Source organism: Tachypleus tridentatus, chromosome 3 (genome assembly GCF_004210375.1).
Source record: "Tachypleus tridentatus isolate NWPU-2018 chromosome 3, ASM421037v1, whole genome shotgun sequence".
NCBI classification, from domain to species: domain Eukaryota; kingdom Metazoa; phylum Arthropoda; class Merostomata; order Xiphosura; family Limulidae; genus Tachypleus; species Tachypleus tridentatus.
The window spans coordinates 47,675,381-47,691,933 of NC_134827.1; the positions used below are offsets into that span (position 1 = coordinate 47,675,381).

The window sequence follows — 16,553 nt, forward strand, 5'->3', positions numbered from 1 at the left end:
AGAAAGAACTATGATATCCACAAGTTACAAACCATGGATTAACTATATTAATACATAAAGGACAGAACTATGATATCCACAAGTTACAAACCATGGATTAACTATATTAATACATAAAGACAGAACTATGATATCCACAAGTTACAAACCATGGATTAACTATATTAATACATAAAGAAAGAACTATGATATCCACAAGTTACAAACCATGGATTAACTATATTAATACATAAGGACAGAACTATGATATCCACAAGTTACAAACCATGGATTAACTATATTAATACATAAAGAAAGAACTATGATATCCACAAGTTACAAACCATGGATTAACTATATTAATACATAAAGACAGAACTATGATATCCACAAGTTACAAACCATGGATTAACTATATTAATACATAAGGACAGAACTATGATATCCACAAGTTACAAACCATGGATTAACTATATTAATACATAAAGACAGAACTATGATATCCACAAGTTACAAACCATGGATTAACTATATTAATACATAAAGACAGAACTATGATATCCACAAGTTACAAACCATGGATTAACTATATTAATACATAAAGACAGAACTATGATATCCACAAGTTACAAACCATGGATTAACTATATTAATACATAAAGACAGAACTATAATATCCACAAGTTACAAACCATGGATTAACTATATTAATACATAAAGACAGAACTATAATATCAACAAGTTACAAACCATTGGTTAATTGCATTAAGAGCAATGTTGCAATAAGACAAACTGAGAAAAACTGGAATGGTAATATTCAGTCTGATGGTGAGAGTTGAGAACCATGAAGACCATAGTGATTATGTATAAAACAAATGACTTCAACCAGAGTAACTGATCAAGTAGATAACTCAATATGTAACTTAAAGTAACAGCTGAGAAAGTTAATAATTCAAGAAATTTTAACAAAACTATTTTAAGTGTAGTTGGTGTCTTCATGTCCCTAAGTTAGGAATGTTTTTATAATGAATATATACTTAAACTTGAGTATCATGCAGGGTATGAAGAGAACAATAGTTATAGTTGTGTATGTTGATAAATAACACAATCTATAATGTTAGGTTTATGTCTCACCTCCACTGTATGTTGTTTTTTGACTTCTTTTCTATAAGTCCTATTCCTTCTAATACGTTTGTGATGTCATAAATACGACGTTTTTGGACATCAAGAAGGGAAGAAGCTTTATTCAGATCAACCACCTGAAAATTAACAAATCAATTTCATGACATTGCAAGGAACAACAAAAACCATGATACATACATGAAACATGGACAAAACTTGACACATTCAGGGTTCGGTCTGAGACTGTTTCCTGTCCATCAGCTACATACAAAAGTTACTTTAAAACTCTCACGTCTGTCCTTTATAATAAAACCTTTCAAATGTTTCCATCCTTTCTGTTTTTGCACTAGCAAATAATAGCAACTTATGGATTTGAAATGGATCATTTAAATACCATAGAGAGAATGCTTTTACCACAGTTTTAAAGTATCAAATAAGCAAGGTTCTCCCAATCATCTTTAGTAAGTGTCAGACAGTAGGATGTTGCTTGGAGCACTGTTACATTAGTTGATTTTCAAAGGTACTGTATAAAAATATAACTTTAAGTTAAATATTTTCTTCACATGTATTTTATTTACATTTTCTAACTTTTTATTATTTAATATTTTTATTCCATTTACTTCCTTCTTTGAAACTTTAGTTTTAATTAACTTGTACCAAAAACTAATCCTGTAACACTAGGGTTAGGCTACTAACCAAAATTCCAGGTCCCAAAGATAAAAGACAGAATACTTTCAAAATGATGGTCTCTACAACTTAACTGCATAAGTAGATTATATTGTTACTATAATATATTTCTATAAAAAGTCTACACAAAACAGGAATTTCTGAACCAATGGGAAAGAAACATTCTGTACCAAATTTAAATGTTCAAATTAGTACATTTAAGTTTTATGTTAAAATATTAGGTTGAGGAATAATTCGTGAGCGTTTTTAAATAATTTCATTCAAGCATTACATGCAAGACTATACAATACTTCAATGCATGAACACATTACACCCAAAACATTTATTATGATACTTTATTTCATGTAATACCTAGGTATATAGTATGCATTGTTTGAAACGAAATTGCAAGATATTAAATGCGAAAAGCAGATGGTGTCGAAAATGCTCGATTTTGTCCACTTGACATTCCATTTAATGAGCTGAAAATGAAAGCAAAAATTAAAGACATGTGAAAATCAAACACACCATCTATTAGAGCAAAAAATTATCTACCAAATGACATGAAATATTTTGCGAAACCGTTTCATTTATGAATATATTTTTTTACTTGATAAAACGCTCACGAATTATTCCTCAACCCAATAGAACTGAGTTGTATGTAACTTTGGAATAAAGTTTGGTAGATCATCATTATAAATTTATATTTGTTCTCAAGATTTTCAAACATTAACCTATAAATGAAATAGTAACAAAGAGATATGGTAAGAAATGTCTTAAATATCCAAGGAAATATGAAGTTTTATTACAAACATTATAACACATTAGATTCTTATAAAGGTATCAAAATGAATAGAACTTCATCTGTCTTCAAAGTACAATTAATTCGGGTATTAAACATTTGGAACAGTACACATATTCAAGCTCAACTACTGAAAACTTAAAAAACAAGCATAGTCTAATGAAATTTATAGGGGTTTATAAAGAATGTTGGTTATTTTGTATTGTGATAAAAATCACTCCAGTTATTAAATACCATTTACTAATGAGTACAACTAAGCTGGAAATGTTCACTTGTCTTTACAAAGTCAACTTGTGAGTACAACTAAGCTGGAAATGTTCACTTGTCTTTACAAAGTCAACTTGTGAGTACAACTGAGCTGGAAATGTTCACTTGTCTTTACAAAGTCAACTTGTGAGTACAACTGAGCTGGAAATGTTCACTTGTCTTTACAAAGTCAACTTGTGAGTACAACTAAGCTGGAAATGTTCACTTGTCTTTACAAAGTCAACTTGTGAGTACAACTAAGCTGGAAATGTTCACTTGTCTTTACAAAGTCAACTTGTGAGTACAACTAAGCTGGAAATGTTCACTTGTCTTTACAAAGTCAACTTGTGAGTACAACTGAGCTGGAAATGTTCACTTGTCTTTACAAAGTCAACTTGTGAGTACAACTAAGCTGGAAATGTTCACTTGTCTTTACAAAGTCAACTTGTGAGTACAACTAAGCTGGAAATGTTCACTTGTCTTTACAAAGTCAACTTGTGAGTACAACTAAGCTGGAAATGTTCACTTGTCTTTACAAAGTCAACTTGTGAGTACAACTGAGCTGGAAATGTTCACTTGTCTTTACAAAGTCAACTTGTGAGTACAACTAAGCTGGAAATGTTCACTTGTCTTTACAAAGTCAACTTGTGAGTACAACTAAGCTGGAAATGTTCACTTGTCTTTACAAAGTCAACTTGTGAGTACAACTAAGCTGGAAATGTTCACTTGTCTTTACAAAGTCAACTTGTGAGTACAACTGAGCTGGAAATGTTCACTTGTCTTTACAAAGTCAACTTGTGAGTACAACTGAGCTGGAAATGTTCACTTGTCTTTACAAAGTCAACTTGTGAGTACAACTGAGCTGGAAATGTTCACTTGTCTTTACAAAGTCAACTTGTGAGTACAACTGAGCTGGAAATGTTCACTTGTCTTTACAAAGTCAACTTGTGAGTACAACTAAGCTGGAAATGTTCACTTGTCTTTACAAAGTCAACTTGTGAGTACAACTAAGCTGGAAATGTTCACTTGTCTTTACAAAGTCAACTTGTGAGTACAACTAAGCTGGAAATGTTCACTTGTCTTTACAAAGTCAACTTGTGAGTACAACTGAGCTGGAAATGTTCACTTGTCTTTACAAAGTCAACTTGTGAGTACAACTAAGCTGGAAATGTTCACTTGTCTTTACAAAGTCAACTTGTGAGTACAACTAAGCTGGAAATGTTCACTTGTCTTTACAAAGTCAACTTGTGAGTACAACTAAGCTGGAAATGTTCACTTGTCTTTACAAAGTCAACTTGTGAGTACAACTAAGCTGGAAATGTTCACTTGTCTTTACAAAGTCAACTTGTGAGTACAACTAAGCTGGAAATGTTCACTTGTCTTTACAAAGTCAACTTGTGAGTACAACTAAGCTGGAAATGTTCACTTGTCTTTACAAAGTCAACTTGTGAGTACAACTAAGCTGGAAATGTTCACTTGTCTTTACAAAGTCAACTTGTGAGTACAACTGAGCTGGAAATGTTCACTTGTCTTTACAAAGTCAACTTGTGAGTACAACTAAGCTGGAAATGTTCACTTGTCTTTACAAAGTTAACTTGTGAGTACAACTAAGCTGGAAATGTTCACTTGTCTTTACAAAGTCAACTTGTGAGTACAACTAAGCTGGAAATGTTCACTTGTCTTTACAAAGTCAACTTGTGAGTACAACTGAGCTGGAAATGTTCACTTGTCTTTACAAAGTCAACTTGTGAGTACAACTGAGCTGGAAATGTTCACTTGTCTTTACAAAGTCAACTTGTGAAATATAAATAACACTAAACATTGCTTTACTTATCTTTATATTGTTTCCAGATGTGTTACTTGTTCATTAAACAAACTAATGGAACCAGTTTGGTGTGTTTTAGCTCTAAAAATACCACAGCTGAGGAAACTGTTCAGTTAGTGGTAAACTTAACCATGGCAATACATATCGACCCATTCCTAAAGAACTGTATTCGTGTGAGGCTACGTTCACTACCACGAGACTGTGAAGGTTTATCGCTAATTACATCACGATATATAAAACTTTAACACATGAAAGTATTACTTTCTGAAGAGTTATTTGCACAACAAAGATTACAAAATGCCACTCATTCCCACAACACAAATTCACTAATAAACAAATTTTATGTCTTACTCCATTATGTGCTTCTGTTAACAAGCCAACAAAACGTTTGGTAAGAAGTCCAAGTGATGTATCATACCTTGTTTTCTCTGCTGGTGATTTTACTGAAAAAAAGACACGTATTAGTACACTCCTTAAAAGACAAGTTACCAAATAAAAATATTCGCAATAGGTGTTTACAACATGTTTGTTGTCAAATATATAGCTCACATACATACATCTCGGACACAAACACTTGTTACCCGTATTATTTCATGTACTTACATTCTAAGTGTGGAAATCTGAACTTAGGATTAATTTACTACAAAACACAACTGATTTTCACACTGATAAAAGATCCACATGTGAGAAAAGCAATACTTAGAGATATAAATTAAAACATGCCAAGAAAGGTAACAGTAAATTTAAAAAGTTTCTCTCTTAATGTAAATATAAATTTTAACTTCAATGTCTTACATCGAGACAACGAGTCAGACTTTCTGCTTTAGAGATGTTTAAGTTTTTGTACCAATTTTTAAATCTAAGTATTTGTGCACTCACTGCATCAGGTTGTTACACTATACGAATTCCACAATGAAATATTTATTGCTCACGTACGGATCTCCCAGTGAAATAACCTAACAACTATGAAAGTAATGTTACATTTCAAAAGCTGGACCTGGGCAAGCCAACACGAAACGGTCAATTCAAAGCAACGGTAAAATTAAACGGCATACCAAGATCTTGTATTTATTCACGTAATGATTAAAATTACAAATAATCTTGAAAGAGTTGTGAATAACAATTTGTAATTTTTATAATCATCTAATTTAGTTATGTTTATAATACCAAAAAGAAAACCAAATTGCAAACACACAAATACAACTACAAAAATGAGTGAAACAACACAATATTTACTCCTAGGTTTGTTGTAGTGTTTTATACAACAGAAACAAATCAGCTAAGCCTTTTTAAGTCACTGTGAAATATTGGCAACATGTGTCATCTAACATTCCATTGCAACATTTCTTCACAACGTATAGTACCTTAAGGCTTAACATTTCTTCACAACATATAGTACCTTAAGGCTTAACATTTCTTCACAACATATAGTACCTTTAGGCTTAACATTTCTTCACAACATATAGTACCTTAGGGCTCAACATTTCTTCAGAACGTATAGTACCTTAGGGCTCAACATTTCTTCTCAACGTATAGTACCTTAGGGCTCAACATTTCTTCACAACGTGTAGTACCTTAAGGTTTAACATTTCTTCACAACATGTAATACCTTAAGGCTTAACATTTCTTCACAACATGTAATACCTTAAGGCTTAACATTTCTTCACAACATGTAATACCTTAAGGCTTAACATTTCTTCACAACATGTAATACCTTAAGGCTTAACATTTATTCACAACATGTAGTACCTTAAGGTTTAACATTTCTTCACAACATATACAGAAGTTTTTGACAAGAAACCCAAATCACAAAAACTAAGCCTAAGAACCTTACATCTTGAGAATCATTTGTTTAAAAATTCAAGATAAAAGCTTAACCCCTGCCACAAACCAGTCAGTTCTTAAGTTAAGGTTGTAGTGATTGGACATCACTTTATAGTTGCCAATACAACCACTTAAGTATTATTACTAATTAGTACCAGTAACAATTTATTTATTACATATTTTTATAGTAGATACTAACTGTTCTTTATTTAACAGTTCAGACACTAATCTGCTACTGTCTTCATAGAATTTGCAAAAAGACTGTTTTCTGTGGTCCCGATCTGATCCTGGGTCTTCCTCCCCATCAGAACCCCTCTCAATTAAATATTTGAATATTTTCAAGAGTGTACCCAGGTTTCTGTCTTAGTTTGACTAAAGGTGTTGGTATAGGTCTAGATTTGAACCTGGGTATTCTTGATGGAAGAACTCTGCCATTAGGGCTCTAATCAACTTATATAAAGACAATTCTTGATGATGAGAAACCAACTTGAAATAAAAATATATCTCAGAATGGGTTGTATGGGTATTAATACTTTTACCAATAAAGCAGAGAACAACATTTTGATCTTCCTAGGTCATCTTCAGGTCAATATGTTGTTCCCTGCTTTATTAGTAAAAGTGTTAATATCCATACCAACCATTCTGAGATACATTTTTATACAAGACAAATAAGTTATGGTTTTGATAGACCAGTTCAATTTTTCAAAGTGTACCCAGGTTTTTGACCTAGTATGACTAAAGGTGTTACCTTTTAGCCAGATGTAGAAAGTTTATCTATCTATCTTTTTCTCACATGTGATTCATTATTTCAAAGTTATTCCTAAGAACTTTTACTCTGGCATCATAGGATGTAACAGACAGACTGATATCAATATCCCCATGTGTCTACTGTACCCTTGAATTTAACTTTAGTTGGTATTCTTTGTCAATCCAAGCTATTGGAACCCACGTTCACAAGGAACGTTGTAAATTATGTTTTACCTTGAATGCTGTTATAGTTCATGTTCACACATTCTCTGTAGATTTCAGAGACCTCTGACACTGTAGACGAAAATGGTTATATATCTGTAATTTTTTTCATTATCAAATATTCCAGGTATTCATTGTTAATGATCTATTAATGCAGTGTTTTGTTTCCTTCTTTGATTTTTGTCTATTCTAGAAACTAGCCAGCATGTTGGGATGATCTTCAGGTGAGGTGTTTACCCTCATCTGTGGATTTCCTCTACGACTTCTGTTATTTCAAAGCATATTTTTAAGAATCACATCCATTGTGAATTGTGTTACAGGATGTTGTATGTTTACAACTTTAAAAGGTTCAAAAATTGTTGAGTCTTGCTTTTAGAGTGGCCATATTAAAAAATCTCAGCCAAAGAGAGATAAAGGGTGGGGCTGTAGGAGACAACACCTCTTGTACCCAAGAAATATTGGCTCCTCTGGTCCCACATCATTAAAACAATAACTGAGATTCCATAATTTTTAATGCAGATGAATATCATAGTTCAACCTCAGAAGAACCAGCTCATTTTGAAAATATATTGAAATACCACGTCTGAAAAACTTGTACTAAATATAACATAAGGGATAGTAGCTTCTGTCTACAGACATCACTGTAAGTCATGTTATATTGTCATAACCTTGCATGACTTGTCATAACCTTGCATGACTCATCTTCTCCTAACTTGGCCCCAGAAATCTATAGAATCCTTTAATAGGGCTCCTATGGTTAGGAGTAAAGGTTACCGAGAACTGGTATAGGACTGAGTCCATAGCTAAGCCTTCTTATTGCTGGCAGTATGGCATTATTTCCATGAAGGTTTAGTACTACTACTATAATAACAACTGTTACAGGGCACAGTTTTCGGAAACTTATTCTGTTTTAACCAGAAAATATATAACTTATAGAAATGGGCTATTTTTTAAATAATTGTTTGATCACAATGGCAGTTAATTATTTAGTAATTTGTAATAGACTCAGATGATCAAACAGGCTTTTAGACCACGAGAACAGTTGCAACTTACATTCCCTTTTTGGAATCTTTGTTATTAATATGATAACAATGGTTGTGTCAACTGGTATTATTCTAAACCTTTAAGTCCAAAACAAATTGACTACTAAAATCAAACTTAATCAAAGCATGTCGTGAACCATTACTCTCTGTTCTAAACTCCAACACTGTCAAAGTTTCTGATATGTTTGTGTGAACAACCTGATACATATATCACTAAACAATAATCCTTTATAGACAACCATTCAAGTTACTTTTTACCAGAAGAATCAGAGTGAAATACATATTGAAATATAATAAAACAACAAATAAAAACGTTACCTTTAGGACTATCATAAGAACTAAATCTTCCTCTCTTAGCTCTAGGCGTTTTGAAACCATCACTTTCCTCTGGACATTCTAAATCTAAACGTCGTTTCACCTATCAGGCATAAAATTCAAAATAAAAACTACAAGAAGACAAACATGTTTTTTAATGACACATACTTGATGGATACTTTAAACTTTAGACTGATGAGGCCTACATGAAGGTAACTAAAATTAGGAGTTTATAAACATGAAGGAAAATATTGTCTCAAATTAGATTTATTTTTACATGAAATTACTTTTACTTTAGGCTACACTTAGCTGGAGGTGGTGACATTACAGTAGGTGTGTAGACAGTGAAAGATGACCTTTTCAAATTAAATGACCTTGTAAGGTATTTCTACAAATGAATGTTATGAACACTTAACCCTAAACTTGCACAAAAGAGATGAATGTGCATAATTAAGGGGCCATCTATTCAGTGAATGTTTTAGAAACTTTAACTACCCATAATGTTCAACCTATTAATAAATGTCCTTTATAACTCCAGTGTTATAACTTTTATATATTAGGTTCTTCATAATTGTGTCTCACTCCATGACTCAACACTTCAGTCCAGATACAATGTATTATTCCAGTAACTTACCACTAAACTTCAGAGTTATAGTTAAGAAAAGAAATAAAATGATAGTCAAGAATCTCATGTAATATTACTGTCCCTGTAATGAAAAGTAAAACTAAGTAAGATAAGTTTGAGTTGTTGTTTGGAATTAAGCACAAAGCCACACAATGGGCTATCTGTGCTCTGCCCACCACGGGTATCAAAACCCAGATTTTAGCACTACAAGTCTGCAGTCCCACTGTGGGGAACAAGTCTGAGTAGCTTTAGAAACTTTAAACCCAAATTAATTTTATTAAAACTATACTAAATTTTAACCCGTAGAGTTGTAGACATGGGTAAGTTTAAACCCAGTTATCTTTAGTACTATAGAAACAAAGTAGGTGTCTACACACACACAGTAGTCAATGATCTATGTTTCTCAAATTATCTCTAGTCTATTTTCCTAGAAAATATTCATTAAAACTGTTGAGAATCTGAATGAATGAAACTGTAACTTTGTACAGCATTATTAGTCTCATTACACATGTATCACACTTCCTGCAGTTTCTCCTTATACTAAAATGTAATAAGACATCCATTTAACTACCAATATTCTATACTTCCAACACTTCTTGTAGTACTAGTATTATTAGATGCAATGTTAACATCACAAGTGTTAGATCATAGTGACTAGTAGCATTATTAGATGCAACGTTAACTTTACAACTGTTAGATCACAGTGATTAGTAGTATTATTAGATACAACATTAACATCACAAGTGTTAGATCACAGTGACTAGTAGTATTATTAGAGGCAACGTTAACTTCACAACTGTTAGATCATAGTGACTAGTAGCATTATTAGATGCAACATTAACTTTACAACTGTTAGATCACAGTGACTAGTAGCATTATTAGATGCAACGTTAACTTTACAACTGTTAGATCATAGTGACTAGTAGCATTATCAGATGCAACGTTAACTTTACAACTGTTAGATCATAGTGACTAGTAGCATTATTAGATGCAACATTAACATCATAACTGTTAGATCACAGTGACTACTAGTATTATTAGATACAACATTAACATCACAACTGTTAGATCACAGTGACTACTAGTATTATTAGATGCAACATTAACATCACAACTGTTAGATCACAGTGACTACTAGTATTATTAGATGCAACGTTAACTTTACAACTGTTAGATCATAGTGACTACTAGTATTATTAGATACAACATTAACATCACAACTGTTAGATCACAGTGACTACTAGTATTATTAGATACAACATTAACATCACAACTGTTAGATCATAGTGACTAGTAGCATTATTAGATGCAACATTAACTTCACAACAGTGACAAGTAGCTTCAATACAGTTATGAGACAAGTTTAGATATTTAATGTTAAAACTTGATCAGAACTTTTCTAATAATTCAGTTTATAATGAATCTTGAAACTAGTGTCAAAATAATTTTCAAAACTACACACACAAGATAATGAGTCAATCTAGAATTGTTACTCAATTTAATCGGATGTCTGGCTGTTACATTACTTTACAGTTAGACTGAAAATAAACATGAAGACACCTCAAACATTAAACAGAACAACGTGCATCATACTTACACAGCTGAAAATAACAGTATTGTTCATTCACTTTAAAAACTAAAATAAACTTTAAAGGTTTTTTTGTTAACAAAAATGTTACTGCATTTAGAAAGCTTAATAATACAGCTACTCATACCTGGTTTCTAGTTGTGGGAGGTTTTGGTGGGTTTCTTGCTAAATAGTAATGGTCAGGAGTTTGTCCATATTGATCAATAATAATTGGCGAAGGATTAGAAGCAGCAATTCTGCGGTCTGGAGAAGATGCCACAGTTCTAGCCACAGGAGTCAATAACTGACTTTGTCCGCAGTTAATATCACACGTTAAAGAAATACCAGTACTAATATTTTGTAAAACAGTAGTAGCCCGAGGTGTCCTTGGCATGATGGTAACGTTAACCCTAATATTACTCTAATTTTGTATAATTTTTTAAGTGTTACGGTTACGAAGTTTTTGATTTAACGTTTTCAATGAAATATCCACACATTTGAAAAAGTGCAAAAAGGTTGTTTTAATGAAAATATTCAAAATAACGACAGATTACGAAAGATTTACAATTCGAACAAATCACCCTTTCACGACCCACACCTTGACGCCAAAAACTTCAAGTGGCACAAAGGATTCTTGTTTTGGCGCGAATTGTATTTCCCGCGGAATTTTGAGATCGTGAGCCCTAAACATGGATTGACTATTCGCTACACACAAAAAAACTTGATGTTTATGACACATATCAAGACCATCGATGACATGATGTTAACCTTTACATAACACGAATTCTTCTAGTTCATTTTTGGGCACAATTGTTGCAAACGAAATTGTTAAAGTGAAAATCCATCCCCTATCAATACACTATACATGACCAACTAGTGAGAGTTTGGACTTCTTGGGTTATTTAAACTATTTTATTCAACCAATGACTTCATTCTGTTTTGAAAACAAAGTATTTATGATTGGAAAATTTCATCAGCATTTAATAGCATTAAAAATGCCATTTTTTCGTTAGTAAACAAAAACTATAAATAAAAAATTAAAATTAGTTGCATAAAACAGAAGGAAACTTACACCGTCCTTTAATTTGATAGTGCTTTATGATTCGTTCACTGTTGTTATAAGGGGCGGAGTTTATTTCCACGTGGTAACTCTAAACACGTGCTTTGTATTTATAAATAAGCAGTGTTGTTAGGGGTGTTTACATTTTATTAGTGAAAGCATTTTACACCAGAAAAACAAATGAGAAAACTAGAATTACCAAATACGAAAAGCAAAAACCGCAAAAACTTTATTTAATTTGCAAAATGTCGTTATGATTTAAAATAAAAGTCACTTAACTTGAAAACTTAAGTCAATCAGCGGATGTGTTGCACGACTCATAAAGGTCTCATTTTAACGTAAGCCTTTCTCTCGATTCTTTCCCTAGTTTTTAATATACTTTTACCTCCATTTATATATTTCTAGCTTCGCACTTTCATCAGAAGCGGAGTTTCCCTGTTGTTTTCTGGACAAAACAGTTGACTTTGTATCCAAACATATTTGAGAGAATGACAAAGTTGCTTAAACCTGTATCTTTCACTAAACTTCGTAGATAAATATTAATTTTTAGAATGTGATGCTACTGTGACAGGAAGTGTAAGAAATATCTAGTGTGTTGTAGACATATATGAAAAGTCTACAAAGAACACTTTTTTTCTTACCATAAGTAATATAGCAAGTTGTTTCACAGAGTTCAATTAGAAAATTCTGATTTCGAACATTCTCCATCAGTGTCATGTATAGGTTGTTTTGTAAAATCTCCACCAGGATTATCGTTCTTTAAACCCCACCATCTGTTAAAGTGTTAGAGATTGTGTAAATTATTCATTACGTCATGATATCTGTTGATATCATAATTTATATCCAGAGTTCGAAAGTACATATCAACTTTACACATGCTTTCAGCTTCGTTCAATCACTGTAAAAGTTTGTTTACTTTCCTTGTAGTTAATTAAATTTCTTTCTCAAAGACGTTGTTTCATTGTAAGTTCTGTAGCAATTCGGATGTTTTTATCAGCTCATGTGTGTTCGACTTTAATGTTATTTCATTCACGTTGAGAAACTCAAGATTAATGTTTTAATTAATTAAGAAAAGCCTTCATTTCATTCACTTCTATTTAGAGCTTTTAACATATCTGTAACCTAAAACTATAAAACTACCAAATACACCTGACGGTTGGTACAGTTGTTTTTATTCATTGTTGTTGCACAGCTAAATTGTACTATTACTAACAATAAAGCTCCATTTTCAATTCAGTGTCCAAAAAATAAATTTCCTTTTTGAAGAAAATTGTAAAAGTTTATAATTTCTACCATAGACTGAACAAAGACATTCAGCTATAACTTTAAACTGTATTGTACGTTATAATCTATACTTTTAATGTATTTAATATATGGGTCCAGGACATTTAAAAAAGCTCTAAGAATGTCACTTAGTTTCTTACACGTTCGATGATAGATTCTAAACATGAGATAGTTGTGAAGTGTTATTTCAAAATAGTTAGTTTATTAGATATCGCGGTTACTTTGTACAAGAGATAAGAGAGAGAGGGATTTAAACAAGATCAAGAGGTAAGAAAGAGATTTAAACAAGGTCAAGAGGTAAGAAAGAGAGATTTAAACAAGGTCAAGAGGTAAGAGAGAGATGGATTTAAACAAGGTCAAGAGGTAAGAGAGAGAGATTTAAACAAAATCAAGAGGTAAGAAAGAGAGATTTAAACAAGGTCAAGGGGTAAGAGAGAAAGAGAGATTTAAACAAGGTCAAGGGCTAAGAGAGAGAGAGATTTAAACAAGGTCAAGGAGTGAGAGAGAGATTTAAACAATGTCAAGGAGTAAGAGAGAGAGAGATTTAAACAAGGTCAAGGGGTAAGAGAGAGAGATTTAAACAAGGTCAAGGGGTAAGAGAAAGAGAGATTTAAACAAGGTCAAGAGGTAAGAGAGAGAGAGATTTAAACAAGGTCAAGAGGTAAGAAAGAGAGATTTAAACAAGGTCAAGAGGTAAGAGAGAGATGGATTTAAACAAGGTCAAGAGGTAAGAGAGAGAGATTTAAACAAAATCAAGAGGTAAGAAAGAGAGATTTAAACAAGGTCAAGGGGTAAGAGAGAGAGAGATTTAAACAAGGTCAAGAGGTAAGAAAGAGATTTAAACAAGGTCAAGAGGAGAGAGAGATTTAAACAAGGTCAAGGGGTAAGAGAGAGAGATTTAAACAAGGTCAAGGGGTAAGAGAGAGAGATTTAAAACAAAATCAAGAGGCAAGAAAGAGAGATTCGCTCAAGGTCAAGAGGTAAGAGAGAGAGATTTAAAACAAGGTCAAGAGGTAAGAGAGAGAGATTTAAACAAGGTTAAGGGCTAAGAAAGAGAGATTCAAACAAGGTCAAGGGCTAAGAGAGAGAGAGATTCGCTCAAGGTCAAGGGTAAGAGAGAGAGAGATTCGCTCAAGGTCAAGGAGTGAGAGAAGAATTCAAATCAAGAAGCAAGAGAGAGAGAGAGATTTAAACAAGGTCAAGGGGTAAGAGAGAGAGATTTAAACAAGGTCAAACAGTAAGAGAAAGAGAGAGATTTAAACAAGGTCAAGGGGTAAGAGAGAGAGATTTAAACAACGTCAAGGGGTAAGAGAGAGAGATTTAAACAAGGTTAAGAGGTAAGAAAGAGAGATTTAAACAAGGTCAAGGAGTGAGAGAGAGAGAGATTTAAACAAGGTCAAACAGTAAGAGAGAGGGAGAGATTTAAACAAGGTTAAGGGATAAGAAAGAGAGATTTTAACAAGGTCAAGGGGTAAAAGTTTTTTGTTTGTTTGTTTGTTTTTTGGAATTTCGCACAAAGCTACTCGAGGGCTATCTGTGCTAGCCGTCCCTAATTTAGCAGTGTAAGACTAGAGGGAAGGCAGCTAGTCATCACCACCCACCGCCAACTCTTGGGCTACTCTTTTACCAACGAAAAGTGGGATTGACCGTCACATTATAACGCCCCCACGGCTGGAAGGGCGAGCATGTTTGGCACGATGCGGGCGCGAACCCGCGACCCTCGGATTACGAATCGCACGCCTTACGCGCTAGGCGGGTAAAAGAGAGAGATTTATTTAAACAAGGTCAAGGGGTAAAAAAGAGAGATTTAAACAAGGTCAAGTGGTAAGAAAGAGAGATTTAAACAAGGTCAAGAGGTAAGAGAGAGTGATTTAAATAAGGTCAAGAAGTAAGAATGAGGGATTTAAACAAAATCAAGAGGTAAGAAAGAGAGATTTAAACAAGGTCAAGAGGTAAGAGAGAGGAATTTAAACAAGGTCAAGAGGTAAGAGAGAGAGAGAGATTTAAACAATGTCAAGGGGTAAGAAAGAGAAGTTTTTAAAAACTCAACATTAATATTAAACTTTCAACATAAGAACCTCAATCGGCCTAAGAACAAAAAGGTGATAGTTTAATTACTAACCAACGATGTATATTGTTGACCAAAAAGTTATAGTAAAAACGTTTTATGTTTTGTTTTTCCATAGTGACAGAGACAATACGTTAGTTACTATCAAGATGTTAGTTTTGATATGTATAATACAGAAACAATACGCTAGTTACTATCAAGATGTTAGTTTTGATATGTATAATACAGAGACAATACGTTAGTTACTATCAAGATATTAGTTTTAATATGTATAATACAGAGACAATACGTTAGTTACTATCAAGATGTTAGTTTTGATATGTATAATACAGAGACAATACGTTAGTTACTATCAAGATGTTAGTTTTGATATGTATAATACAGAGACAATACGCTAGTTACTATCAAGATGTTAGTTTTGATATGTATAATACAGAGACAATACGCTAGTTACTCTCAAGATGTTAGTTTTGATATGTATAAAACAGAGACAATACGTTAGTTACTATCAAGATATTAGTTTTAATATGTATAATACAGAGACAATACGTTAGTTACTATCAAGATATTAGTTTTAATATGTATAATACAGAGAAAATACGCCAGTTACTATCAAGATGTTAGTTTTGATATGTATAATACAGAGACAATACGCTAGGTACTATCAAGATATTAGTTTTGATATGTATAATACAGAGACAATACGTTAGTTACTATCAAGATTTTAGTTTTGATATGTATAATACAGAGACAATACGTTAGTTACTATCAAGATGTTAGTTTTGATATGTATAATATAGAAACAATACGTTAGTTATTATCAAGATGTTAGTTTTGATATGTATAATACAGAGACAATACACTAGTTACTATCAAGATGTTAGTTTTAATGTGTATAATACAGAGACAATACGCTAGTTTCTATCAAGATTTTAGTTTTGATATGTATAATACAGAGACAATACGTTAGTTACTATCAAGATGTTAGTTTTGATATGTATAATACAGAGACAATTGGTTAGTTACTATCAAGATGTTAGTATTGATATGTATAATACAGAGACAATACACTAGTTACTATCAAGATGTTAGTTTTGATGTGTATAATACAGAGACAATACGTTAGTTACTATCAAGATTTTAGTTTTGATATGTATA

At 32.5% G+C, this 16,553-nt stretch overlaps 1 protein-coding gene across 1 annotated transcript in view; it reads right to left on the reverse strand.

Moving 5' to 3' along the window:
* Positions 1 to 11,916, reverse strand: part of LOC143246798 (transcription factor E2F3-like) — a 25,988-nt gene extending 14,072 nt beyond the window's left edge. Inside the window, exons 1-4 of the mRNA XM_076493954.1 lie at positions 11,132 to 11,916; positions 8,795 to 8,894; positions 4,992 to 5,083; positions 1,114 to 1,238 (exon numbers count right to left, since the gene is read on the reverse strand). Coding sequence (XP_076350069.1) covers positions 1,114 to 1,238; positions 4,992 to 5,083; positions 8,795 to 8,894; positions 11,132 to 11,377 — 563 coding nt within the window. The 5' untranslated portion in view covers positions 11,378 to 11,916. The remainder of the gene's footprint in view (positions 1 to 1,113; positions 1,239 to 4,991; positions 5,084 to 8,794; positions 8,895 to 11,131) is intronic.
* Between the last annotated feature and the right edge of the window lie 4,637 nt (positions 11,917 to 16,553).